This window comes from Neopsephotus bourkii, unplaced genomic scaffold, assembly GCF_033783945.1.
Source record: "Neopsephotus bourkii isolate Nb327-2 ecotype Australia unplaced genomic scaffold, CSIRO-AGI_Nbou_v1 NB_1767, whole genome shotgun sequence".
NCBI classification, from domain to species: domain Eukaryota; kingdom Metazoa; phylum Chordata; class Aves; order Psittaciformes; family Psittacidae; genus Neopsephotus; species Neopsephotus bourkii.
The window spans coordinates 2,189,370-2,216,924 of record NW_026902241.1 but is presented as its reverse complement, the minus strand read 5'-3'; the positions used below and the strand labels follow the sequence as shown (position 1 = coordinate 2,216,924).

The 27,555-nt window shown below is 43.2% G+C and overlaps 1 protein-coding gene across 3 annotated transcripts in view; it reads left to right on the top strand.

Annotated features, from left to right (window-relative positions):
* The first annotated feature begins 709 nt into the window (after positions 1 to 709).
* The window catches only part of AKAP12 (A-kinase anchoring protein 12), a 32,271-nt gene continuing 5,425 nt past the window's right edge, over positions 710 to 27,555 (top strand). Inside the window, exons 1-3 of one of the 3 annotated variants that reach the window (XM_061378691.1) lie at positions 710 to 969; positions 10,412 to 10,586; positions 23,658 to 27,427. In XM_061378691.1, the coding sequence (XP_061234675.1) occupies positions 832 to 969; positions 10,412 to 10,586; positions 23,658 to 27,427 (4,083 nt within the window). In that variant the 5' untranslated portion in view covers positions 710 to 831. Of the gene's footprint in view, positions 970 to 10,411; positions 10,587 to 14,281; positions 14,391 to 23,645; positions 27,428 to 27,555 lie in introns of those variants that run through there. The other 2 variants (XM_061378690.1, XM_061378692.1) reach the window with 2 other exon arrangements.

The window sequence follows — 27,555 nt, the reverse complement described above, 5'->3', positions numbered from 1 at the left end:
CTTATGCCATGTAATCTGGCATGAAATGATAGACGGGAACCTGTCCTGCATGACAGGAAAAAAAAAAGGAAAAAAAAGATAAAAGAATGATTTTGCTTTCTTTTCCTCCAAAGTTGCCCAAGACATAGGACCCTGCTCTTGTGTGTCGGATGAATGCGGACGTCCCTCTCGCAGTCAGGCCCAGCATGGCCGAGGTCCGCACTCCCATGGCGCGGGAGGCCAGTCGCTCCGGAGCCGAACCCCGTGGTCAGGAGCCGGCAGCAGCCCCGCGGGGTGCCGGGCAGCTCGGGCGGGCGGGGCGGGAAGCCCCTGGGCCGGAGCCCCCGGAGGGTGCTGTCGGGCGCGGGCTCGTCCCGGTCCTGGTCCCGGCGAGGGCGGGGAGGGGGCTGAAACGCTGAGTCAGCGCGGCAGTGTAGCCGCTGAGGGACAGGGACGGGGCCGGGACCATGCGGTGCCCCCACCCCGGCGGCACCTCCCGGCGGTCCCGAGAGGGGAGCGGCCCCGGGCGGCGGTGGCGGGCAGGGCGCTGCCCCCCTTGGCCGCTCCTTATCAGCCCGATTTGATGCTGCAAGGCGTGTCCGGGGCTCTGCTCATGTGATGGAGCAAGAGGCAGACGGGCGGGGGGACCAGGGGAGGAGGTGATTTTCCTTGCTGGCTCTCGCTCGCTCTCTTCCTTTTTTTTTTTTTTTTTTCCTCTCCCCTTTTTCTCTCTCCCCTCCTCTCGCTCCCTAAAGGAGTTTGCGGAGAGCCGGGCTCCTTCATTCCCGGCTGCGCTGCCGCCGCCCTCCGCCAGCCCCCGCCCGCGGCTTCGTACGGCCGCGGGGCAGCGCCATGGGAGCCGGCAGCTCCGCCGAGCCGCCCGCCCCGCAGGACGGGGCCGGGGCCGCCGCCGAGCCCCCCCGCACCCCTCCGGAGCCGCTGCCGGCAGAAGAAGCGGCGGCGCCCCAGGCTCCAGCGGAGCCCGCCAAGGTAAGGCAAGGGCCGAGGGGAGTGGGGGGGAAAACGCGGGGCGGCGGCTCCCGCCGCACCCCCGGCCCGGGGAAACTTTCCCGCCGCGGTGTCGGGCACCTGCCGCGGCCGCCGGGCACTCTCCGTGCCGTGCACAGGGCTGGGGCTGCGCCACGGCCAGCGCCGCAGTCATAAAACTCCCGCCAGCGGCGGCGGTGGCAGCAGCGGGGCGAGGGGAGAGCGCGACCGCGGGGCGCCGCCGCTTTTGTGTATGGCCCGGGGGGGGGGTGGTGGTGGTGGTGGTGGAGGAGGAAGGGCCGCACCCACCCTCGGCGGGGTCTGCGCCAACAAAGCTCCGGACTGCGGTCCTGCAGCCACCGCCGCGGTACCCAGCGCTCCCGCCGCTCTCCGCAGCCTCCCCCCCCCGTCTCTGCCCTCCCGGGGATGCAGGTGGGAGGCGCGGCGGGGCGCGGCCAGCCCGCCGCTTTGCTGTGTCTTCAGCGGGGCGCCAGCATCGCTGTGCCTCCCCCAACGCCCGCCTATCCCCCCCTATTCCTTGGGTCACCGGAGGCGCAGACCTCGCTGCAGGCAGGCGGGCGGGCGGGGAAGGGGCGGCGGTCGCCGCGGCGTGGCTATGCACGGCTTCGCGGTCCCTGGTGTCGTACCGCATAGGGGGGAAAGGGGGAGTGACTCGCCAACTCTCAGCCAGTGGGGAGCGAAGGAGCTCTAGGTATGTGTTATTTTTAATAAGGACGTTGAAGAATTGAAAGAAATTTTTTTAAAACATGTCTGGTGTTTAAAAATAGATTATGAATGAACCCATTTATCCCTCTGGAATAGGCGCCTTTAGGGGATTCTGGGACTGAAAGGGAGGTTATGTGCATCTGCGCTTTCACATAGTGTTGCTTCGGGGTTAGGCGTTAGTTTCGTTGGTGAGGAGGGAAGTAACACCACGTTCCACCGAGATCCCCTTCTTCAGGCACCTCGGAGTTCGGGCCCTCCGAGCTGGGTTACTCCAAAGTTTCTGTAGCTGGCGCGTGGGTGCTTTGGAGCTTGGGAACGGGTGATGACTTTGTTTCTTTGACCTTGTGGTTCAGATTTAACTTTCAAGTTGAATTTCCCATAGTTCCTGGCTGTCGCTCAGACCTCCGTGTGCTTGTTTTGACAGATTTGAAAGCCACATGGAGAACGAACTTTAAATTAACCGAGGTTTAGTCTGTTTTTCTTTCTAAGTGTTAGGGGCTGGTGTTGGTGAACAAAATATTTAGCAGTTGCACTGAACGATTCTGTAATTCAGGTGCTGAATTTAAGACATGAGTGAGTTATGGAGGGCCAGCATTTGGTTGCTGCATTTGTTTAAAAATGAAGATAATGTGACTTTGACCATGGGACATAACTTTAGTAGCCATATTTATCCAGTTATAGGAACAGGGACCCCCCAGTAAATGATAATACCATTGATGCTGTTGTCACGTGCAGATTGTTATTGTTAATACAGTGGTTTACATCTTTGACACTTTAGGAAAAATGCTTTCTAATAGATTTTTACCTTGTTATTTAAGTGGAACTACTTAAAGGTGGGGAAGTTCTTTATAATTTCACTGCTGTAAGAAGTTGTATTACTACTGTCCTTCTGAAACAGCTATTTTTGCCCTCCATTACATTAAATAAAAAGCAAAATAAGTTTTAATGAAGTTTGATCATACTTTTTTTTTTGTATCTCATTCAGTCAGTTCTTACTACAGTAGGGTAATTTCATGCAGATCTGTGACACAATTTTTCATCGTTATTCCTTCCAGCCCTTTGAATTTGAAAACTACCAGATCCTGCACTGCCCCTGGAGAAATCTGTCAAAGAGCTAATTTGTTTGCAGATGATACAGTGAGGACATTTGAAAGATGGTTTTCTTTCTTGCACTTTCCAAACTAAAACACTTCTCTCACACCACTCTTTTAGAAGAAAAGCTTGGAAAACTGACTTTAATGGGATCCAACTTGATTGAGCTTTGGGAGGTCAATCACAAATGAATTGTCTAGGCAACTAGTCTAATACACGTTATAACATCTCCCAGCAGCTGTGCTTTTTTGTCACTTGAAGTTCCTCCAAATATTTAACCAAGTTTATCTCATGGGATAGTTGTATTTTGTACATGATGAAAAGCATCTTTGCCTTTTCTTCTAGAAAGGGACAACATTATAATCGTTAATCTGTTTTGTTATTCACATGTGACTCTGGCTAGATAGCAGCTTTTGGGGTGACCTGGTTACTGGAGGGGGAAATGTGTATTTTGGTGTATCTCACTCCCATAGCTCAGGAGATGTGAGACCTCATAAAGCACTTAGTCTACAGCGTGTGAGATATTTAGGAGTCTTCTGGTGTTGTCTCACGAGCACTGCAGGTTAATGCATGCTCAGCAGGTTGGGACCTCAGCTGTTCACCGCATCCTTTCACAAGTTGCTGGTGACTTGCACATAAAGCAGCTTCAGAGTTTCCAGCCCTGTATGTTATGGGACATGGAACTGGTGGGATTTTTTTGCTGTAGCAGACAAGGCTTAAACTCTGGCAGTGGAGGAGCTGCTCCTTATCTCGCATAGCCACCCTCTGCAGGAAGCCCCTCTGCAGGGGAGCGTTACAGATCCTGGAGGTACTAATCCATTCTCATGCCTGAACTGAATGCATCGGATTTGTGAATCAACACCCAGAGTCCTGTTGAAATCATGGGACAGGGTGTGGCTCACAGAGGCTGATCTATCTGCTGCAGTTACCTTCTTGTTGTCTGAGCAGCAATACTCTTTTCCCTCTACTTTTCTTCCTCCCCTGGCTTTCTTCTCTGTCTGGCCCCAGATGATACAGGCCCACCTCACACTGTGTCTGTTCATTGCCTTGCCTTTCCATAAGAAGATTAAACTCACTGTGCATTCTGGAAACAGCAGAGTTTTAAATTTTTATTTTCTTTTTTATTCCCTGATGTGTTAGTGAATTCATTTGACTCCTTGTGATGCCCAGGTGACAACCAGAGCCAGGACAAGGCAAGTAGCTGCTACGGCAGAGGAGGGGAAATGGAAAACCTCTATGTTGGTGGCAGTGAGCTGGTAGACCCTGTCTGCTTGTGAAACCTCCCTGACACACTGCCCTGAGCAGTAGAGACCTGAATCTTGGCCCGAGAAGGATTTAAAAGCTTTGAGGTGTCTAGTGGAATGGGTCCTGTGCTCTTGCCTCTTTCCTGTGGCACCTGCATCATCCCCTTTGGTGCTTCCAGCACTGGGCAAGCTTGTTCAAGGAGCTAGAAGGCTGTTCAGCCTCATTGGTGAGGTCATTATTTGCTGATTCAGCAAGATGCATTGGCTTCTGGAACTTGGACAGCAGAAGCAGCAACTGCAGGGGAGCACTCAGGCCTTTTTGACTGGGACTGGGCAGAGTGACACTTATGTTGTTGGCAGCACATGGCTGGATTGGTTTGCGCACCTCCATCTTGTGAGCTTCCTCTCTGTTCATAGCAGTGACACGCCTCTTGCCCGACTTCCCATTTGGATGCTGAGCATCAGGGAGAGCTGGAAAGAGATTTCAGTGCGCCGCTTGCCGCAGTGGTGCCCTCCAAGGTCCCACGGGGAGGAAAGCAGCTATGAGCCACGTGGGTGACATGGGGAGAGCTGCGTCATCCAACCAACGTCTCAGCTAAAGCAGTTACAATCACCCCCTCCCCCTGCTTTTATTTTGTTTAGGAGCTCAAGGTACCAGTTTTAATACAGGTTTTTTCTTGCGGCCCTGCTGAGGGGGTGTTGGAACAGCTACCTGAAACAGTGTAGGGGAAATCCTAAAGAGAGGATCTGGAAAAATACGAGTGCGCTAATAGGCTGTTCTTGCAGCAAAACCTAGCTTTGGCAGAGATAATATTTTATGGGAATTGATGGCTGTAAAAGGTCACGTGGTGAATTCCTGGCTTGCTCGCATGCGAGAGCCCCCACTTGAGCAATGAGTCGTTCAAACAGTGTTTTCGGGATGGTTCCCATTTCTGAGTAGTAACTTGATTACGCTACCTGCGTTGTAATGAGAGCAAGTGTCTGCTAGACAGTAAATATTTGGAACTGTCCCTTCTAAAGAGGTTACCAGCTGAGATGTCAGGGTGTCTTATTGTCTGAGCGCCTGATAAATAACAGCTGGGACAGACTTACATCTGCTGTTTAAACAACTGCGTTCCGTTGAGGGAGCTGCGTCAGCCTGAAAATACTGCATTAGCAATGGTAAAACTAAGTTTAATCAAGTATCAGAGGAAAGTCCTCAGACTGCGTCTCTAAGAGGCCCACTTTGAGGCACTTGATCTGAACGACAAGGCTGCAGGGTTCCCCTGGTGCAGCGGGGTCTGATTGCCTTTAAGTGCTTTTCTTTTGCATGGGAAGGAAGAGGCTGATGTAGTTTGGTGGTAAGGTTTGGAGGCTTGCCCGTGCCTGTGGGGTGACTGGGGAGAAAGCATAAAAATGTTGAATTGGAAAAATGCACAATGGAAATTGGTGTCATGGGTCCACCAAAAGCGTGAAATAACCCCCTAATCATGTAGGAGATAAGAGGGAAGAGGGAGTGTATGGGCACTTTGAAAGCCAAGGCAATTAGCTTGTGTTTGATGTGGTGGAGGCTAAAGAGATGCAAAGAGGAGTGTCTGATCTTTGAAAGGCCTTCTGGTTGGAAATGCAAGCCCTGGTTGTAGTTACTAAAAGGAGAGTAACTTGCTTTGAGCTCAGCCCTTGTTCTGACCCATCCTTAGCATCTACTGGTGAGTTGCACCCCTGTGAATGTTTAGGCAAGGTTGTGTGTGAGGGCTGCTATGCAGGAAGAGCTGAAAGGTGAGAGACTCGAAGGAGCTCAGGTTGGTTTAGGCTTAAAGTGTGGACCAGAGTGACAGATTGGGAGTAATGCTTCCTTTGCAGGTTGCAGAAAGAGATCACAAAGATGATTTGGGAACAAAACCTGTTGGTTTTGGTTTAGCCACATGGATTTTGAGGGTAGTCATCCATGGGGGGGTGTCATAACAAAGGCTGAGAGTTAGGACAGAAGAGGATAGATCTGAGGGAATGAAAAGTAACGAGAAGGCTCTCGGCTTTGTCTGCAGGAAATGTTAACCAGAAAGAAGGTACTGGAATTAAGTTTGTTATGTGCCTTAGAGAGTAAGGGGCCTTATGTTTTCTCCACCTGGAATTTGCGTTGTCCCATGAACCGCTAATGCCTTAGCTAATGCAAAACAAGACAAACCGCTGTGAACAAAGCGCTGGAATGACCTAAATTCAGATTTTTTTTCTCCTGAATGTTGTTGTTTGAAGCTCTTTTTAATGAAGCAGTGTGTGATAAGAGCAGACCCCCGGAGCAGACCAACAGTGTTGCAAGCTTTCCCAGAGTTTCAAAATCAAACTTCAAGAAAAATATTAGAGACCATTATGTTAGTTTGCTCAGTTGTTCAGACAGCTGGATCTGGCTATTTTAGTAATCTAATATAGAATCAGTGTAGCAGGATTAACAGAATGAGGCAAAATGAACGCGGGTGCATTTGGGCCTGGTGTGAGGAATCCCTGGAATGATTTGGGTCTGGTACAAGGAATGTTGGGAATGGTGGTGGTTGCTGGTAGGGGAAGAAGCTGGGTGCTGCTGGCCCCTTCAGAACAGTGCATGAATTAGGCATGCACTAATGTACAGTGAGACATCAGGGACCTGCTGTTCATCCATATATCTCATGTACATCTTCGTGTTTTCTTCATGCATTTTACATTTTGTATGCATTTAATGCGGTCCAACAGCTGGACCCACTGCTATATGCAAAATGGAGCAGAAGCTGCTGTTGGTTAGAGTGATGTGAGCAGCAAGCCCTGTGCTTTCTAGTGTCATTAGCTGTGTGTCTACCCTTTGCTTCCACCTTTGTGGTGGATATGAGGAGAATCTTTCAAAAATACATGCATAATATATAGTAGTGGCATGACTGAAGCCAAAGTGTTGCTTCACTGATGGCCCTTTGTTTTGGGAAGCAAGAAACTGAAGGATCAGTGAACTGGGTAGCCAGTTCTCTTCAGTTGCTCCTGCATTTATGTGACAACACATCCATAAATTAATTAATAATCAGAGGAGAGTGGTGAATGTGAGCTGCAGAAACCTGATAAATGCTGATAAACCTGCCAGTATTTGTAATTGGTAGTAATGGCTCATTACCTGCAGATAAATACACAGAGCTGAATAAAGACTTTCCCAATACCATTAATTTTGTCTCTCAGGTTTTCACCCATTTCTCTAAACTTTGAGTTTATATTTGTCTAAGCCTTACAACTATTCTCAATGGAATTAAGAGCACAGCTCACTAAATTAGACATAATTGGACTGAACTGGGGTTTAGGTCCCTTCAGAGAAATGAAGCAGTTAATGTGAGTGAAAATGGAAATTAGTTTCTTTTGAGGACTAATGCAGTGGGACAGACTGCACTGGCCCTCCTAAAGAGCCTGAGCAACTTTCCTCAGCACAGAAAACGTTGTTTTTAGACTGATGATGCTGTTGTGTCTCCCTTCACATTGCAACCTCCTCCCCCCAAAGATGCATATTTTCTTCTCCTTTGCATGCATTTTAATTTGCAAAATAATACTATTTTTTAAATTAGTTTTGTTTATTCAATTATTTAAAGCAGGACACTTGATTTGAAAATCTAAATTTGCCAAGAATCACATCAAACTCTTTCCCAGGAGACTGATGCAAAAAAGTTCCTGCTCCCTGGCAGAGTAATGTTACGCTGCATGTCTGGTCAAATTTGAGAATATGAGGGGTTTAATGTATTTACATTTTTACTAAGTTGTCACTGATCCTGCCTTCAAAATTGAATTTATGTACAGGGTGAACAGGGATTATAATTATGCTAACTGCTAGTAAAAAGTGCTTATAGTCTTACATTTAATAATGTTTTTACATTTAATTTTGCTCTTCATACTGGGAACTGTCACAGCATTTTGCCAGACCCAGTGACTTCTGAATTTTGGTTATGGATCTTCGGGGTGATATATAGTTGCTGTTTTCCTGAATGCATCATGACTGTGAAATAAATTTGGAGATGGAGGAATATTTAGTTTTGCCATAGTTAATATTTTGTCATAAAACTCAGAGCTCAATTTAAAAAGGAGACAAGTTGTACTTCATTGGGGTCTCCAGTCCCTTTGCACGCTAGCTCCTTGCAGAGTCTGCAGATGGTAGACTTTATGTGTCTATACACATATATGCATACATTGGGCTTTAAAATGGTTTGCTGACTGGGGGAGGTTTGGAAAGAAAGTCAAGGAAATCTTTGAATGAAGTGAGGAGTGCTAAGATATTCAGTGCTATTGCCTTTCTTGTGACTTCAAAGAATTGTTGGTGCTAATTCTGAGGGTGTCATTTCGAAATAGCCATCTGTGGATTATCTCCAGATCACCAAGTGCCCTTAGAGCCGCTAAAGTTAAGGTTGTTCCTGTGTTTGCGGGACTAGCAGTTGTCTTACAAGAATGAATGAGTAATAAATTTATCATTAAGATAATAAATGAAAATGAATTTATCATTAAAAAAAGAGTCTTTTAATAAATGCGTATTGCAGAATCTCAAAGCCCTGTAAGAATTAGATTGTTACTTTCTGTCTATTTGTTGCAAGTCTTCAATCAGTTGCTACCACTCAGTTAATGCTGTACGCAACTGCAAAAGAGCTTCCCAGAGTTTACATGCCTTTGTTCAGTGGTGTGGCATTTTTATTCCTCCTGAGTTCCTGTGTTTTAGATTTATGAGAAGGATGATGTGAAACGCGGGAATGTAATCTGAGTGTTGAGCCATTCTGTATTTCTTCTATTTAATATCTGGTCTCAGCATGTGAAAACTCTGAAGCCAAATTATTCCATCTGTGGTATTGGCAGTAGAGCAGAATGGGATCCTTTTTCGTGAGGTGGATTATGTGGCTGTGAAAGGCAGCTTTGAGGAGTGCAGCAATGCCAGGTGGAAACAATTTGGCTTAATTAAGGGCTTCTGAACTGAGAACTGGGAACCCGAACACACACTTTGTTGCCTATGGAAGCAGGGGTACGGCACTTCTCTTGGATCCTGCCCAGTGCGTAGAAAGGGGATGATAAGAGGAATGTTGTTTGTATACTGATTTGAAATGCTGTTGCAGCAGGCTAGTTCCTAATGAAAATAAACACATGGATCTCCCCATTCAGATGCTTATTTTAGTGGGTTTTGGAAGAGAATTGTCAGGAATGTGGCATCTTTCTGATCCCAGTTTGGCACTGCAAGCATTTGGATGTTACATGACAGTGAAAGATGGGATTATCTGTGGTTCCTTCACATAATTAACAGGGCTTCAGTGGCAGTATTTTGGGAGTACAACTGAGTAATAAGACAATGATGTGTAATTAAGGTTTGCTGTTCTACCAGAGGAACTTGAAACCTATGCTTCAGGAATAGAGATGTAAGTCATGGTTAATTAGTTGAAATGGCTTCTGTTGGATTGAAATGGATTATGTTGGAAGGCAATACACTTGGTTGGAAAGCTAGTTAATTAAATAATTAAAGGGTAAAGAAGCATATTTTGATGAACGCAACACATTTCATACCTTATAAAGAAAAATACGCTTCTGAAAGGAGCTTCCTTGTTTTATGGCAAGCCAATACAAATTCTGAAAATAATTAAAATCTATCAAATGTGGAAGCTGAAAAAGAGAGTTTTTTCTTCACATATATTAGCAAATCCAGAGAAAATATTTCAAACATTACAGTGCAGAGTCACAAAGAATTGCAAAGCTTTTCCCCCCATGATAATATTCTCTGCCTAATAACTGAGCCCCCAAAAATCTAGTTTTAATCCCAGTTTCATTAAATTTCTTCATGGGATTTATATATACATATATTTTCTGCTTCCTGTCCTGAATAGTTCAGTTTTTTTGTAATTGCATTGTTTGTGATGATCAGGTAAGCACATAAGCAGGGGAGCAATACCTATGGCTGTAACACAGGCAGGATTCATGCATATATCAGAGCAATTATGCCAGACATATTGAAGAATGGAAAATATCTCTCCATCAGCTAGACTCATGTTATCCTGAAGTTTTCCTTCATGGTAGAAAACAATTTCTGTACAAGGTTGTAGGCCGTTGTCTGTAAGACTTGGTTCTTCCAGATATTTCACATGGAAGAACAGTAAATAGTCCCAGATTGTCTTTTATTTTTTCTTTTCCTCACATAAGAACTTTGATTTATTAAGGTTAATGATTTTGAAAAGGAGGAATGCTGCACAGAAGTATTTCTTTCCCAAAATGCTTGCATGTATATATGCAAAATAAGAATGAAAGAACAATATGCTGTGTGGGGGAAAACCTTGCCTGATACTGATGTTCTTTTTATTTTTTGTTTTATTTTTCCTCTCTCTTTCCTTTCCCCTTCTTTCTTTCTCCTTCCCTGCCATGCTTCAACCTTGGATGTGCAGGTTTTAGATGCAAGTTCACCAGTACCTGTTGTTAATGAAGACAGTTTGGAGCATGATGCCCCACAGCAGCCAGGAGCTATTACAGCACCTCAGGAGCTGGATGGGCAGCAGGCAGAGGTGGCTCCAGCCCTTGAAGGACCATCCGGAGAGCAAGCAGAGGCTGCTGGAACAAATGGTAAGTGAAAACCTGTGTTTAATGCACCGACTGAGAGGCCTGGATGCTAAATGGAGTGAGAAGTTGAAATGGGGCTCAACTAGCCGACTCCTAGTGATCAGATATTACTCAAGTGAATCTCTTGGTTGCTCAAGTGCTTCTTCCAGGGTACTGTTTTGCTGAGACATGTTTTCCCTGTAGCAGACTTTGAATATCAAATGGGTTGTGGATTGCAGCTGTCAGTCTCAGTGGCAGGTGATGCTACCCCTGCAAGGATGGTTCTCTGCTCTCAGTGTACCCTTCAGGGGCTCTGCTTGCCTGCTGCCCATCGCTCAACCAGTCACCTGAAAGCTTCCACTTCTTGCGTTAAGAGTTTTCACTGCACAGCCTTGTCTCTTCCTTCATAGGGCAGAAATCTATTTATGTTCATTCATTAGTGATACTGATGATGATAAACTGTTTTGAACTCAGGAGGTGACAAGCTGCTGATCCATTGGCTCTACCTTGATTAAAATTCCCTTTCCTATTCCTTATAATAAGGTTCTCATTTCAACCACAAAACCTTTCTCACTTGAGGCACCCCTGTCTGCTCTGTCCTAGGCATCTCTTTCTCACCTTGCTGCACAATCCGAGATGTGCTGCTCTTTCTCCTGTGCTGCCCATCCCTCCTGCCCTCATCAGCGTCTTGTGGCTGCCCCTTTCCCTCTGCTCCCATTCACAGCAGCATGGCAAGAGATCTGCTTCCATGATCCTGCTGCATGCTGACCTTTTTGGCAGGGGTGGCAAAGAGGGAGGGATAGTTTTCAGTCAGAGCAGGCAACTAATACTGGTGTGAGAGGGTGGGATGGGGAAGGAGTAGGAGGGAGCACATTCAGTGTCAGCCTGTAGAGCAGCTCAAGGCGTTTGTGTAGCCTTTGGTGTACTTTGGGGTTTGGATTCTAATAAAGGCAATTCTTTGCCACATCTTCAGAATAATTGCCATAGCTCTATTATCCCAATAGAAGGTTGCCATGTTTTATGCTGAGAGTTTGTGCTTTCTTCTTTTAACCATATTGGTAGAGGTTTTGGGCGTGTGGGAAGCAACATGTTTTATCTCTTACTCATGATAAACACTGATTCTCTTGAAAATGTCACTCTTAAGTGGACAGGGATGGAGAGAGGATACTCATTAACAGTCATGAAGGAAATGAAAATACGTGATGATTTGAAGTAGTGTCAGAAGATTTCATGTTGCTATTCAACTTCTGGATCATGTAACAGTGAATGCCTTTAAAAGGGCATGAGTGTCAAGTTGAAGATTATAGTTCTTGTTGAATAATTCTTGGTTGTAGCTTTAGTTGTACAGAAATTGTGTTCCTAGGACATGTAATGAAGAAGAGGTGAGAAGCTCCCTTTAATGCAGGCATGCAGTTACATGAGACAAAATGCATGATGTGTTGAAAAAGACCTGTAAGATCATCAAGTACACAGCGTTAGGAGTTTGAGTAAATTGCCTGAAAATTCTTCACTTTCTTTGGTAATATTTTTCCATGTGGTCATGTGATATTGCTGTTTTAATTGGGATTTACTTCACTGCTGTCAGTGGAACCAAGCCTGCATGGTAACATAATTTCTGTGAAACAAAAAATACTTCCACGGGTTTGCTCACAAAGTAAAAAAGCCTGTTAATGGAGACGATGCAGCATTTATTTTCTGGTAACAAAGCTTAAAATGACATCATCCATAGACACAAATAAAATCTGTCTGGTAAAGCATTGGAAAGATAGTTCTTCAAGTAAAGACTACATTAAGGTATTCCTAACTTTATATCCACCCCTCTGGACCTTAGAGTCTGGTGCAGATGAGTAAAGGTAGGGAAAAGGTATTTCTTAAATACTCTATGCAAAGAAATCTCTGCACATAGAGGAGTATTTTAGCTCTAGATTTCTTCTCATTTCCCCACTCATTCTTCATCTTGTTTTTGAACTCTATAAAATCAGAAATAAAGAATAGAGAATTCCACATCATGGCACCAAGCACTAAGGTAATTACCTGCAGTCAAGGAATGTTTATGATTGAAGGGGTTTTCTGTTGGCTGGTTTGTTCTTGTCATTGTTTGAATCTCACATTCACAGAGCCATTCGAGAGATGATCCAGACTCGTCAAAGCTGCCACTGACAGATTAAATTAACTGGGAAGTGGGGTAAATCAACTGGGAAGTTGGTGCTGGCAATCGGAGCCACAGCCAAAGGCTGGGAACGGTTGTTCCAGGCAGCTGTGTTTCATCAGAACTGTGGAGATATCCAACGTACCCCACAGAAATACAATAGGAAGTCACCTGTATCAGCTACTGATCCTTTGTGTTTTATTTAATCGTATTGCCTCCATTTTACTAGCACTAAGAGCTGCTAGTTATGTTACTATACAAGTATCCAGAGTAATACCTTTCTGCAACCCTGGACAGCAGAATTTGAGACAATTTCTAATGTAATTATGGCTGTAGAGAAAAAATAAAGAAACACCCAAATGAACCGCCCCCCCCAAAAAAAAAAAACACCAAAAAACAAGAACAAAAACCCAACAGCACCAAAACCCCCAACTTCCTAACTGACTGTTAATCAGCAAAGGAGCAAATGTATTGGTATGGAGAAACTGTTGTGTTTCATATGTCTTCTGTTTATGAGGGGTAAACTACTTTGGGCTTTAAGCTATGGTCTCCTGAGGTTTGGTCTGGATACTTTGTGGTATCAAGGAGGTGTTGCAGAAATGGGAACCCAAGCAGTCTGATGCTTAGAAAGTGGCAATTTCTTACTGTGGAGCTGGCATCCTCTCTCTGGGGCAAAACCACCCAAACGAGGGGTACTTGAAATTTTCAAGTTGGGGACTTTGGGGTGTAATGATATGGGTGGAAAAGCTGCCCAGCGGAAAAGGACCTGGGGGTGCTGGTTGATGGAGCTGAACATGGGCCAGCTTGTCTCCAGGCAGCCAAGAAGGCCAAGAGCATCATGACCTGTATCAGAAATAGTGTGGCCAGCAGGGCCAGGGCAGTGATCATCCCTTGTACTTGGGACTGGTGAGGCTGCATGTTGATTACTGTTTTCAGCTCTGTGCCTCTCACTACAAGACAGACACTGAGGTGCTGGAGCAGGTGCAGAAAAGGGCAACACAGCTGGTGAAGGGTCTGGAGCACAAGTGTGATGAGGAAGGGCTGAGGGAACTGGGGTTGTTTAGTCTGGAGAAAGGGAGGCTCAGGGGGACCTTACTGCTCTCTGCAACTGCCTGAAAGGAGGTTGTAGTGAGGTGGGTGTTGGCCTCTTCTCCCAGGTTAACAAGTGATAGGACAAGAAGTAACAGCCTCAAGTTGCGCCAGGGGAGGTTTAGATTGGATATTAGGAAAAATGTCTTCACTGAAAGGGTTGTCAAGCATTGGAACCGGCTGCCCTGGGAAGCGATTGAGTCACCATCCCTGGAGGTACTTGAAAGATGTGTAGATGTGACACTTAGGGACACGGTTTAGCGGTGGACTCGGCAGTGCTCAGTTAAAGGTTCGACTTGATGATCTTAAAGCTCTTTTCCAACCTAAACGATTCTGTGGTTCTATGTAATGATACTGCACGCCAGCAGCGCCCCCTCTGCGGGGCGAGGGGCGTGCTCGGACCAAGCACTGCCCCCCCGGGGCGAGGCGATGGGCGGTGCGGGGGGTTTCGGCCCGGCGTGCTCGGCAGTGCGCCGTCGGGTCCCCACTCTGCGCCGCGTTCCGCCGCGCCGGGGGGACCTCAGAGCGAGAGGAGGGAGCGTCTCATGGTCAGAGCAGCTCCGGCAGTGCTGGGACCGTGGCGATGACGGGTAAGGTGGTGTGGCACTGCTGGGGTGCAAACACGTTCGTTTGGGTTTATTTTCTCCGTGTGTGAAAGGTCTGGCTTAAATACTTTTATCCCAGGGAGAACCGTTTTCAGGCTCAAGGGTTGCTGAAATTTAAAAATGTCATATCTCCCCAGTCAGGATGTCTAATGCTAACTAGGGTTTTTTTTTCTGCAGTCCCAGAATATGACATAGAATTAAGAAACAGTAAGAAAAATGACGGCATTGATGAGGTTATGCTAGTCAAGCAATAAGGTAGTGCAGTGTCTTGAGAGCCAAACTTGGCAAAAATGAAGGAAATGTAGAAGTTAGTATCATTTGTATCCTGTAAAAATACCTATGTTGAAACGAAGCTGTTTTAATTTGAATGGATGAAAATCCAGAGGAGACCACACCGTGGCGGGGTGGGGGTGTCCGTGTGCATGTACATGCATGTGTGGTGGCAGGGTCTCAGCCTGGGGCAGGAAAAACTCAACTGCTATGTTCACTGAGCTCTGGACATCTTATTAGACAAAGTGTGTGTGATCCACTGAAGTGCGAGAGCTCGCACCATAAACTTTCTGAAAACATCAGTGTTTGGCAGAGCAAAGAATTAAAGGGGAAAAAAGATTTTCTTTTTTTTCTGGTTTAGCACAAACTTGTGTCATTTTCTGGGAAAGAAAAGTGGCATTACAAAATGTAAATAAATAAATCTTGCTCTTTTTTCCTTTAATGCATTTGAATTTCTCTCAGATTGGTGATACATATTTTAAGCAATCTAGGAAATTTTTTTTATTTCACTGTATTAGTAAGTATTTACTTGCTAATATCATGTTAGCTGGAGCTAGCGAATGAATTCAGTGCATAGCGATGTTTTTTTCATGCAAAATACTTTAGCTTGACAATATGTACTGACAATAAAGCCTGTAGAGGTCTGGCCCCGTTTGGAGCTGACCCTGGAGACGACTGTACGTGATTTGAATCAGTTAGTACGGGAGGAGATATCCTACTGCTGTTTACAATAGGGTTTTCATTAAACTCGATGTTTAATGAGCTTATCACATGCTGAGTCTTTTTCCTCGAGGGTTCTCTATTTTTTTTATTTCCTTTTATTGTTAGTAATTAAAGGTTAAACTGTTTTTCAAAAGCAATCTCTTTATAGGGTTGCACAGTTTGATCGTTTGAGGTTTTCCTTATTTAATAATTCTTGTGGAAACTTGGGATTTTCGCTACAGCACAGCTGCTTCTATAGTATGTTAGCAAGAACTGCATCTAGCTTGTAGTACAAATTATTGCTTCTTTGAAGGGACAGAGTACCCCTCATTGCTGGTATGCGGGAGTGTCTTAAGCTATCGTATGTCTAATTCATGCAGATGCAGCTGTATCTCCTTTGTGATGAGTTGGTCCGTGATGTTTATGTTACTCTTTATGCAGTCATTTTGATAAAGAAAATTTTCAATCTGTTTTTCATTGTACATTTTTATTAATCATTAGGGGTCCTTAAAAATGCTCCAGCATTTACGGATCTGTATTGCTTATCCCTGTATTCCTCGTTCCTAGCAGAGCGGATTTCTTTCTTTTTTTTTCTTTTCCCCTGCTCAAATCCCCTAGTGCTAGTGTTGCATCGATCTTACGCTTGGTGAGTACATTTTAAAGTGGGACCAAGTCACTGAATGTGAGACACGGACAGCATGGGTAACTATGAAATTTCATGAATATTTGTAGCATGCTGGTTTGGATCCCAGGCAGAACAGATGGACTAGTTGAGAGCAGTTTATTATTATGAGTTCATTTAATGAAGAATCCATAACTACAGTAACTGTATGCCCAAGCCATAGCTAATGATCATTCCAGTTTAAAAACAAGCAAAACTACTTTAAAATAACTTGAATGTTTTGGTTTTATTTTTATTTTTAATTTCATTTTTTTTTTTAAACATTCAAATGAAAAAAGTATTTTAAAGTCTCGAATGAATGAAATGTAGCAATTCCCGTGCTGGAATTTGAGCAGTTGGTGTCTAGGTTGGAGCAGACAAGCAAAGCTAAAGCAAAATCTTCTTAACAAAAAAATGTTTCTGAGGAACCTTACAGCGTCACAGCGGAAATGATTGTGCTTTCTTGTGAGTTATTTCATGTACGATGTCTTTTTCTGGGGACGTTGCTTTTGCTTTCTGAAGTTCAAAGCCATAAAAAAATCACGGCTATTTTGCACCATTTTCCTTCTTTCCGTTTTAAAAAACGGACATACAAAAATATGTGAGATTTTTAAAATTAACCCTGCAGTTGCCACGCAGGTACCAGAGAACTGAAAACTGAACTTGGTGGTATTTTTTTCTAAACCTTTGAAAGAACAGCGTGGTTAGAAAGCTCATGAATTGTGTGTATAAATACAGTATGCAAAAGTCCCTGATAATCCTTCCTCATTATTTAATTATTCAGAAAGAATTTCCCCCCATGATTAACATGGCAAGTCAGTCTTTAGAAATCGTTGAGCGAACAGAATAGGGAAGGAAGTAGCATGTGCTTTCCATGAAAGAAGTTTCTGTACATTGGAAACAAATATTGTGAATAAAGGAAGGAAGAATTGGTGAAATTTATTGTCAAGAAACAGCAGTGTCACAGAATTTAATCCTTGTAGTTAAGACAAAGTTGGAAGGGTAACACCTGGACATGTCTCTGTGTTATTTTGTTACTGCAATGTGAGTGGTGTGTGTGATTTATCAAACCCAACATACTGCAACTTGTTAAAAGAATCGGGACTTGTAGCACAGTGTCCAGTTTTTACATTCTGCAATGAATACCTGAAAGCACAGCTTGCCTTTTTTTTTTTTTTTTTTTAATTGCTAAAATATTCAATTCCTCTAATAATTCCAAGTTATCTACTGTATACTAAATAAGTCTGTTCAGGACAGGTTTTTCATAGCTGTTGTCATTTCAGTCTGTGGGGGTTTGTTTTTGTTCTAATTAGTGCTTCTTCATCCTAATTAGTTTTTACCTTTTCTTGGCTTTGTCTTTGAATGTTTCTAATAATAATCAGAAGAATTGTGCAGTTAAGGACAAACTGCTTTTAACAAAAACTTGGTATATCATGAACACTTGGTTCAAATTACCTGTTTTAACTGCATTCTGTTTCCGTGCCATGTGAGTTGTAGAGCAGTAGGTATCTTGTACAAGTCATATTCATAGCAAATACAGATACGGATGAGAAATGATTGTAAAACACCCCTTCAGCCCTGGCATTCGTTTACACTCATGCAAACCTACTGATAGTATTGTGTATGTGACTGAAAGCACAATTTGGCTCTAAATACTTAAAACACTGAATAAATGAAAACAGCACAAAGTCCTCTGGAGCCTTTCAGTGGCCAGAGGAGTTTGGAAGGCGGGTGCTGGGTGTGTGAGACATCCATCTGAGAGATTGAGAATGTAGGGAATTCATGGAAAAAATCCAGCGACGTGCTGCAAATCCTTAGGGGGAAAAGTCAACCAGCTCCAGATGTTGACATGGTTGACTGTGAGCACATGAAGTGCTGTGGATTTAACTCTTGCAGTCAGAGTGCTTTTTTGTTTTTTAAACTGTGGTGGCTATCAGGAGAAAAAGACATTTTCACTTCTAGAGACAGATGAGATGATGGAGCAGTTAAATTGCACTGCCAACAGTATCTATCAGCCTCCTAAAAGCACAGTGTTATTTATTAATTCCATTTTTAATGGGATGAGACAGGAATTCAGTCATTTTGAAAATACTAATTTTTCTAATATCCGATCAGTATACTTCCAATAAAATAGAAATAATTTCCTACCATGGGCTAAGCTACCTATGAAATTGTGTGATTAAGCACTTCTGATTTGTAAGGCTGTCAATTGCCTATGTTTCTTCAGAATAAAACAAACCACTTGCAGGTATTAAAACACAGGGAGCACCTTGATTCAATTAAAAATGTTTAAGAGCTGAACTGGTACATAAGCAGTTAAAATAGAATTTCAGTGTTAGTTCTTACCACAGTGGATTTACATAGCAAAGTGGATCAATTTTATTATATCACCTTTGATTTTTATCGCTGCCTCTGGATATGTTTTTATTGTATTGTTTTCCTTGACTAGCACATAGCTGGTGAATTGCAGCTATGCTCGTAACAGACCTAGAGAAATCGGTTTGTGTTTTACTGGATTTATTTTTGTTTATTTTTCTTTTTGTCTTAAAGATGCTTTCAAATGCAGTGAATTAATTCAGAAAGTGTTAGTTGTCTTGCCAAAATACCTGTGGTACTGACACTCTACAGTACTCTGAACAACAATACCTTGTGTAAATAACTTCTAAACCTTTTGAAGTGGAGTTACTTGTGGTTTTACTTTGCATTCAGAAGTGCACTAACAACGTTTGGGCACCAAGAATGCCATTAATAAAAATGTCACTAAAGAATCCGACTGTCAAATATAAATTTCAGTGTGTACAGTTGACTTCATGGGTCTCCTGTTTCTATTGTGCTCCACTGAATATGAAAATGCTGTTCAGAGTGTATCTTGTGAAAGCACCGCGGGCTGGTCACACACCAGTTGCAGCCTCCTGGCAGCTGGCAGGGTGCAGGCAAATCTCCTGAATGGCATATCTCTCTTCAAATGCTGAGGAAGGGCACCAGAAATTCAGTTTAAAAGACTCTTCAAGGGATTTAAATGTGAAAGAAGTAGACAAAGAAGAGACTGGGAGCAACAGGAGCAGGTCATTTAACAGCTGACATCCAAGCTCTGTGTTACCTTGGGGATGAAATGCCTTCTGGACAGGTTAAATGCTTTTTGTTTGGAACATAAGGGGTGGTGCTTGGACTAAGTCTACAGGTATATGCACTGTGTGCTATTGGGGGAACAGTGGATGTGTGATGTGTGTAGCATAGTTGCAGCTCTTCAGACTGGTACTAGAAGTACGTGTTCAGTCACTCAACATTTCTGTTAGTTTTTCCTTTTGAAGTTTATTCAATGAAGTATTGCCAGGTAGCATGTTTGGTGGACTCACAAGGAAGACCTAATTACTGTCAGCCTGATCTAACAGTTTTGAAAGCTTATCACTGTGCCTCCATACTGTGTTCTCCATTGTTATGATTGCATTTGCTCTCTTAATACATACCCATACCTGCAGATTCTCTAATAGCTATTCAGCTCTTTTCACCTGCAAAGCATTTTACAGAGACATAATCTTAAGGTGTTATGAACACATAAATAGAAGAAGCAAAAATCCTGTGAATGCTTATCATGAACATGAAAGGGTGCCTTTAAGCACTTTGGAAATGGAATACCTTGTTCATTTATATTCTGTTTTATTCCACTTTTATAATAATCCTGTTTACCTGTAAAACCTTGAAACTTCCCCTAAACAATTTTTTGTTCTAGGAATAAATAGAAAAGAGAGGTGCAGATGTTTTATGATTGGTTTGAGCATTAAGATTTTCAAAATGGTAGGCATGCATTCCTGGGGCATGTTTGCAAGAGGAAGGGGACCCTCCTAGAAAGCTGTGTCTCTAGCTGCCTGCCAGTTGCCTGAACTGAGTCATGAGTGCCTTTTGACCTCTCCTTCACTCCTGCTGCCTCCCTGCTTCTGGTCTTTCTCACTTAGACCCAGCATTTCCCACTGGTTCTCAGCCCCATTTTTTCATTCTACCTTTCTCTAAGTTGTGTCAGATGGAGCTAGAGATTTCCATGTGGCTAAAGCCAAACCACATTGGCATTAATGAAGGACTTAGGAATAACAGAAGGGAGACTATAGACCTTGTTTGCACCAGGGATAAGAGGCCTGGCTTATGAACAAATTTTTATTTACTAAATGATCAGTGTTTAATTTCCTATGTGGTTCAGTGAGGAAAATTACTTTTGGTATAGACAAACTGAAGAATATATTAAGTACCAGTTACTAAATAACTGTAAGAGATGTGGTATCATAGATTGCTTAGGGTTGGCAGGGACTTCAAACATCCTCTGGTTCCAACCCCCCTACCATGGGCAGGGACACCTTTCACTAGACCAGGTTGCTCAAAGACCTGTCCAACCTGGCCTAAACCACTGCCAGGGATGGGGCAGTCACAGCTCCAACCTGGGAAATGCCTGACTTTGATGCCCATTACTGGATTTGTTAAAGAGTTGTAAGGTTTGCCCGACCCTGACTGGGGTAAGTTAGGCTGAGGAATATTGACAATTCCCAGCAAGTGTGGCAGGAAGTATAAAGGACTTGGCAAAGAAAAATAAAACCTGGAAAGGGAAAAGTGATGTTAGGGGCAGCCTTGATGGCCACCCAGAAAGATGTTAATAAGCAAACTGAAAAAGAAACTGATGAATCTTTACTAGGATTAAGAGCTTACAAAGTGATTTGGAAATTGAACGCTGGGTATGGTGACAGGCTGAAGAAGCATTGGCTGATGAGAAAAGAATTACAGGAAACCTGTGAAATAGGTTGCAGGACGTTTTCCAGAGCGAGAGAGAATTAAGATTAGAAATAGCCCACTGATGAGGAGGAGATCAAGACAGCAGAGCTGGGTTTTCTAGCCTCACTGTGGAGGCTGAACTCCTCAATTGGGAAGTCCTCTCTTATTAGCCCTGGAAACAGCTGAAGAAGCTAGGACTGATTTGCTTTCCAACTGTAAATGTAGGTGTATAAGAAGACACAATGGGAATGAAAATGGGGATTCATTAATTACATTTCCTTTTGGCTCTTTTAAACATTGGTTACCTTTCTAGAAGATGTGGGAACCCAAATGCCAGCTCTAAATTCTGAGACAGCACAGCAGAGTGGGATTGTACCTGACAAAAGACAAGTACAAGTTTCTGGTGTGTCTGGAGACTCTAAACCCCAGCCCACAGCTCGAATAGAATGTTGATTACCTGTTGATTCCACTCCAACAGATTGTCATGCTACTGGGCACATTCCCTTCCAATATCTTGGGGATAGATCTATTTAAAGGAAAAGCTTGGATGATTCAAAGGGAAACAAATGGCGATTCGGACTTCCTGTGACCTCCATATGTCTTTCACATTTCACTCCCAAAACTTCCCCATCCAAGACTGTAAATGTAAAACCATGCCCCTTACCACTGGGTGCAAGAGAGGGGATCACCCCAGTCATTCAGGAGTTAAAAGAGACAGGGATTGTCATCCAGACCCACTCATAATTCTCTGCTATGCTAGTTCATAAATCAAATGGAAAATGGCAACTGACAGTTGACTGCCGCTGCCTGAATGCAAACACCAGTCCCTTCACTGGTGCTGTACTCAATATGGCAGAATTGATACCTATGATACAGGAACAGTGTCATTCAGTATGAGCTATCATAGATGTAAAAGCTATGTTTTTTACGGTGCCTATCCAAGAAAATGACCAAGAAGAATTTACCTTTACTGGGGAAGCTGATCAAACAGCTACCGTTTTCAAGCCCTACAACCTCGTAATTGGTTTAAGGGATGGATTCCCAATTCACAGCTGTCATCTATGCTGTGGTCGCTGGGACTCACAGGGTGGTCCCTGGAATTGCCATTATAATTGGTTTTGTATTTTTAATGATAGGAATTGGAATTGTAAGATGCATGAGTTCTTGCACACTTTCCTGGTTTTCCTCTCTCTTTCCTCCTCTGTGCGTTATGTGAGGATCACCACCAAAAATGAGGGAGATGTTCCTCCATCTTCTATTGTTGTTTGAGCCACAGGGTTTCAATCTCCAGAGAGCCTGTGGTTTCTCCCGCGAACAACACAGAGTATTGTAAGATCACATCCCTGCACACCTGCTGAGCAGGACAGGACAAAGCTGTGATGAGTATTCTGTTAAATTACAGAGTTTGTTGGAAATTACAAGGATTTTATTTCTGGACCTCAGAGTAAATGACCGCTACTAGTACAAAAGCTGTTCCTTGGCTTTATCCTTGTGTAGTCTCAGCATACAACTTACATAATGTTTAATTTATAAGAGTCCAAAAAATTAATAAAATAAACACATGGGTTTTTCTTTGATAACTGTCTTAAAATGAAAATGAGTTTAATGTGTTATTGCTGCTTCTAGCTGTGCTTACAATCTTATTTCCCTTCCCCACACTGCCACTGCCTTAAGCGCTCTCAGAGTTATTTTTCCTTGTGGAGTGTTCAGGTGTTTGCAAGAGGTATATTACCAATGGAGTAATAATCCTGTCTTCTTAAGAAAAATACCCATTTCTTCTTACTCCGCTCCCTTGCAAGTGACTAGGTTTGAATATCTATTTTAAGATGTGCAGGGAGTTAGGGTGTTATCAGAGGTCAAACTTTTAAGTGAATTAGGAGTTTATAATTGAAGTAAACAATTTTAAACTGTTAGATAAAGGGGAAAACAAAAAGCTTTCCTTATGTCGACTGTGAAACAACAACCAGTATGCTGCTGATAGTGACTGTAAATGTTATTTGCCCTCTATAGAGCCAGTAGACTTGTAGATTTAGTTTTGCTTATTATTTAGTTATGTGTCAGCCTTACCTAGTCTGCATTGTCTATGCACTTATGAAAATGTCGTTCTTTCCAACGGGGACATGGGGAAGCAGGAGGGAGCCTCTAGGCTGGAAGGGATCTCTGGAGACCAAGTGGTCCAGCCCCTGAGCAAAGCAGGACCAACTGCAGAGTTGGATCCAGCTTAAAGGTGGATCAAATCACTTTGGAGAATTTCTATAAAGGCTGTAAGGGTGATGTGATGTATGGGAGAATTCCAAGATTCATGATCTTTAAAACAAGTACATTGTAATGTAACTGGTTTTGGGGTTACAGGTTCTCAGAAAAACAGATTTCCCATAGGCTTTTTCACATCTTACCATTCTTTTGGGACAGATCTGTAAAATAGCTTTCATTTTTCTTGTCATAATTTTAGTTCAACAAGGGGTTTTTGTTTCATTGTTTGTTTGTTTCCTCTTTTCCCTCAGAGGTATCTCTCTGCATGGAAAGGAGAAATAATAGAATAGAAAACCAACAAAAAACAACCAAAACAAAACCACCAAACTGCAAAAGAAGGAAAGAGAATGGGAGAATATGAGTTTGAAAGGTGCATTTGCAAATAAAGTTTGAAAAGACCCATCCGATGATAGGAGGAAAAAATGGAATTACTGTTACCTTACAATAAAAACTAGTCAAAAAAATTATCACATAGAAGAGGCACACAGATAATAGAACAGTATGTTTAAAAAAGTTTGATAAAAAATAAAATTCTATAAAGGTATAACATTAAATGAGAAGGAAACTGAATGAGGTTTTCTTTGTTCTTTTTTAAACAGTTGGACAAAAAGAACATTCCAGTGTAACTTCAAAGGAAGACGCTGAAACTATGGAGACAAGTCCATCTGACTCAAGCACCAGGGATGGTGTAGATGCTGAGAAAGAGGATGCTCATGCAGTTAAACAGTTGCCATCTTCAGAAGAAGATGCAGAAGACCACGCATCTGAGCCACAGTCTTACGATCTGGGTTTTAAAAAGGTTTTTAAGTTTGTTGGGTTCAGATTCACAGTGAAGAAGGAAAAGACTGGAAAATCGGAACCAGTTCAACTGCTCACTGTGAAAAAGGAAACACAAGCCCCTGAAGGAGCTGATGATCAGAAAGAAGTCAGCTCAGAAGAAACAGTGATGCCTGAGGATGCGCTCTCTGCAGAAAACACCACCAAAGACACACTGAAAAATGACAAAACAGAAGATGAATCTCCTAAAACACCAGAAGCAAATGAGATTTGTTCTCAGTCAGCTGCCTTAGCCACCGATACTGCATCACCACTAAGAAAACTTTTTACTCAGGGATGGACTGGATTTAGAAAAAAGAAGAGTTTTAGGAAGCCTAAAGATGATGAACTACAGTCTCCTACAAAAGAAGAGGAGCAAGAAAAAGAGGGGGCAACATTAACAACTGAAACCACTGAAAAGGAGGAGAACTCTGAGCTGAAGAAGCAAGATGAAGAGAAGAATGTGACAGCAGTGACCATTGAAGCACATGAGAAAGAGCAAACTGAAGGTGAAAAGCAGGAGTTAGAAAAAACTATGGCAGCCACAGGAGTCGAAGCAAGTAAGAAAGAAGAGCTAACTAAGCTTGATGAGCAAGGTCAAAAAGAGGATGTAGCAGCAGCATCTGTTAAAGAAAGTGTGAAGGAGAAAAAAGCTGAAGAAGATCAGGAAAGGAAACTGGTGGAAACCTCAGATCTTGGTGAAAAAGAAGAAAAAACTGAAGAAGGAGAGAAAGAAAGTGCGATGACAGAGAAACCACAAGAAATGGCATCAGTGGTACCTGTTGTCACTGACACTGTGAACGGAGAATTGAAAATATCCTCAAAAGTGCTACCTGTGGGAGAAAAACTGGAGCCAGTGGAGAAGTGTGAAATAGATGGCAGAACTGAAATATCCTCAGAAGAGAAACTTGAAGAAGGATCTTTGGCAATTGAAATTTCTAGTGAACAGCTTAAAAAAACTGAAGGAAGAGAAGGAAATATACCTGCCTTGCTGGGGAAAGAAACACATGATGAAAAAACAGAGGAAGCAGAATTGAAAACATCACCCACAGCAGAAGTCATCACAAAAGGAGACGCTCAAGACAGAACCACAGAGAAGAAAGAAATCAAAGAACATGAGACAAAACTGACTCCAGATGCTCCTGGATTAAAGTCCTTTTCTATTTCTGAACATTCAATTGACACAGAGGATGATCAACAGTCAATCAAACCCACTGATGAAGGCCTACAGGGAAAAACTGGCATAGTTACGACTGATAGCATCAAATCAGATGAAGTAACTCCTGAAGAGGCAGCTGGAAAGAAGCTTCCAGAAGGTATCACAAATGAAGCCGATTTGCTGTCTTTTCAAGAAAAAAATAAACTACAAGGCAGCCCTTTAAAGAAACTCTTTACGGGTACCGGATTAAAAAAACTGTCCGGAAAGAAGCATAAAGGCAAAAGAGAAGACCCTAAGTTAGGGGAACAGGGTGAACCCATTCAACACTTATCAGATTCCCCAGATAGCCCAGAGGAACAAAAAGGGGAGAGTTCTGCCTCTTCTCCTGAGGAGATGAATGAAATTCCTTCTTTGGAAAAACCTGTAGATGAAATGCAGGTAACTGAAAATGAGGATGCTGCAATTTCAGATGTGGAGCGAAAAAGAGAAAGTGTTACACCCTGGGCATCGTTCAAAAAGATGGTGACTCCCAAGAAACGTGTCAGAAGACCTTCTGAAAGTGATAAAGAAGAAGAAACTGATAAGACAAAGAGCATTGCAGCATCTGCAACTGAAAACACTGTTGATGAAAGTCAAGGAGAAATAAAAGAAAATGGGGTGGACCAGAAGCCAGAAAAAACCACAGAAGAGCCCAAAAGAAAGGTTGACACTTCTGTGTCCTGGGAAGCTTTTATATGTGTAGGTTCTTCAAAGAAAAGAGCGAGGAAATCGTCATCATCTGATGAAGAAACTGAACATAAGCTTGGTCAAGAAAGCCAAAAAGTGGAAGAGTCTGGACAGAGCAAAGAAACAGCAGCAGATGCAGTTCTTACTAGTTCTCAGGAGAGTGATCAAGGACAAGGGAATTCTTCCCCAGAACAAGCTGGTAGCCCATCTGAAGGTGAAGGCATTTCAACATGGGAGTCATTTAAAAGGTTAGTCACTCCAAGAAGGAGATCCAAAACTAGAATGGAAGAGAAAACCGAAGACTCTGTTGTGGGATCTAGCCTGGAGCATTCAACATCGGATGGTGAGCCTGGAAAAGATGAATCGTGGGTACCATTTAGAAAACTGATGCCTGGGCGTAGGAAGAAAAAGTCAGATGGAAAGCCAGAACCAACTCGTCTTAAACAAGCAAAAGAGGACATGGCAGAAACGACTGAAGAAGATTCAGATATTCCAGCTGTTGTTCCTTTATCTGAATATGAAGCAGCAGAGCAGGAGAAAATGGAAGCCCAAAAAGCAAAAGATGCTGAAGCAATGAGAGAACAAGCATCAAAGGAAGAAAGAGCAGAAAAATTAGAGGAGACCCTACGAATTGAGCAAGCACATGAAGGATTGGTACATGCAGTTACTGTTACTGTTGTGGAAGGGGAAAGGGCAGTTACCAGTATTGAAGAAAGGTCGCCATCTTGGATATCTGCTGCCCTGACAGAGTGCATTGAGCAGGCAGAAGAAGAGGAAGAAACTGAGAAAATACTTGAATCAGATGTTATTGTGGAAAAAGCAGTTATAGCTGCTAAGATAGTCCCTGAGGCAAGAAAGGATATAAGTGATGACACCACAGCAAGTGAGATAGAGCTAACCTCAGAAGCAGTGACAGCTCTGGAGGAGACAGCAGAAGCTTTTTGCACTGAAGAAACAATGGAAATGTCCCTTGCTGAGGAGACAACTGAGATGGTTTCTGCTGTTTCACAGTTGTTAGAAACCCCAGATACTACAGAGGAAGTTACACCTGTACAAGAAGTAGAGGCCACTGAACAAAATTTGAAAGAACTGGACAAACAGACACAAAAAGTTCTTCATGAAGTTGCTGAAAGAGTAAAGTCAGCAGATGTAGCACAGCTGGTTAGTGAAAGAACCGTGACAGCCGCAGTGCAAGGAATTGAGCCAGAAGTGAAAGATGATGCTAAAGATGGCAGTGTTGTAGGCCAGGAAGCTCTTTTGCTTGAACAGTCCTTGGGAAAAGGAGAACATGAGGAGGATGGCCTCCAGCCTCAAGGAAGTGCAGGGAGCATTCAGAGCCAAAATGAAGTTGAAGAGAGTGTTCTACATGAAGGTTCAGAGAGAAGTGAAATATCTGGTGCAGTGAAGGAAGGCACAGAAGGGTATGAAAATGTAGATGTAGTGAGAGATGAAAGTCAGTGGCGGGCATGTGAAGAAGCAGACCATGAAGAAATATCTGAAGTAGAGAGGACAATAGAGGAACCTTCATCAGATGACAGAGAGTTTCACAGCATCAAAGTAGTCACTCCCCAGGAAGAGCCAATTGCAAAGCAGGAGCCTTCAGAACAAGAGAAACTGCCCATAACAGAGTTGACAGTAGACCAGACAAGAGATGAATATATTCCCGAAGTACAGACTGCAGTAAGTATTACATGTAACACAAAGGCTGATTTGTAAAAGAAAACAATCAGCAAGTGTTAGGTATTATGCCTAATTTAGAACCAGGTTTTGGCAGTGTTAGTGTCACAGACCTTCCCTGTGTGGCCTAG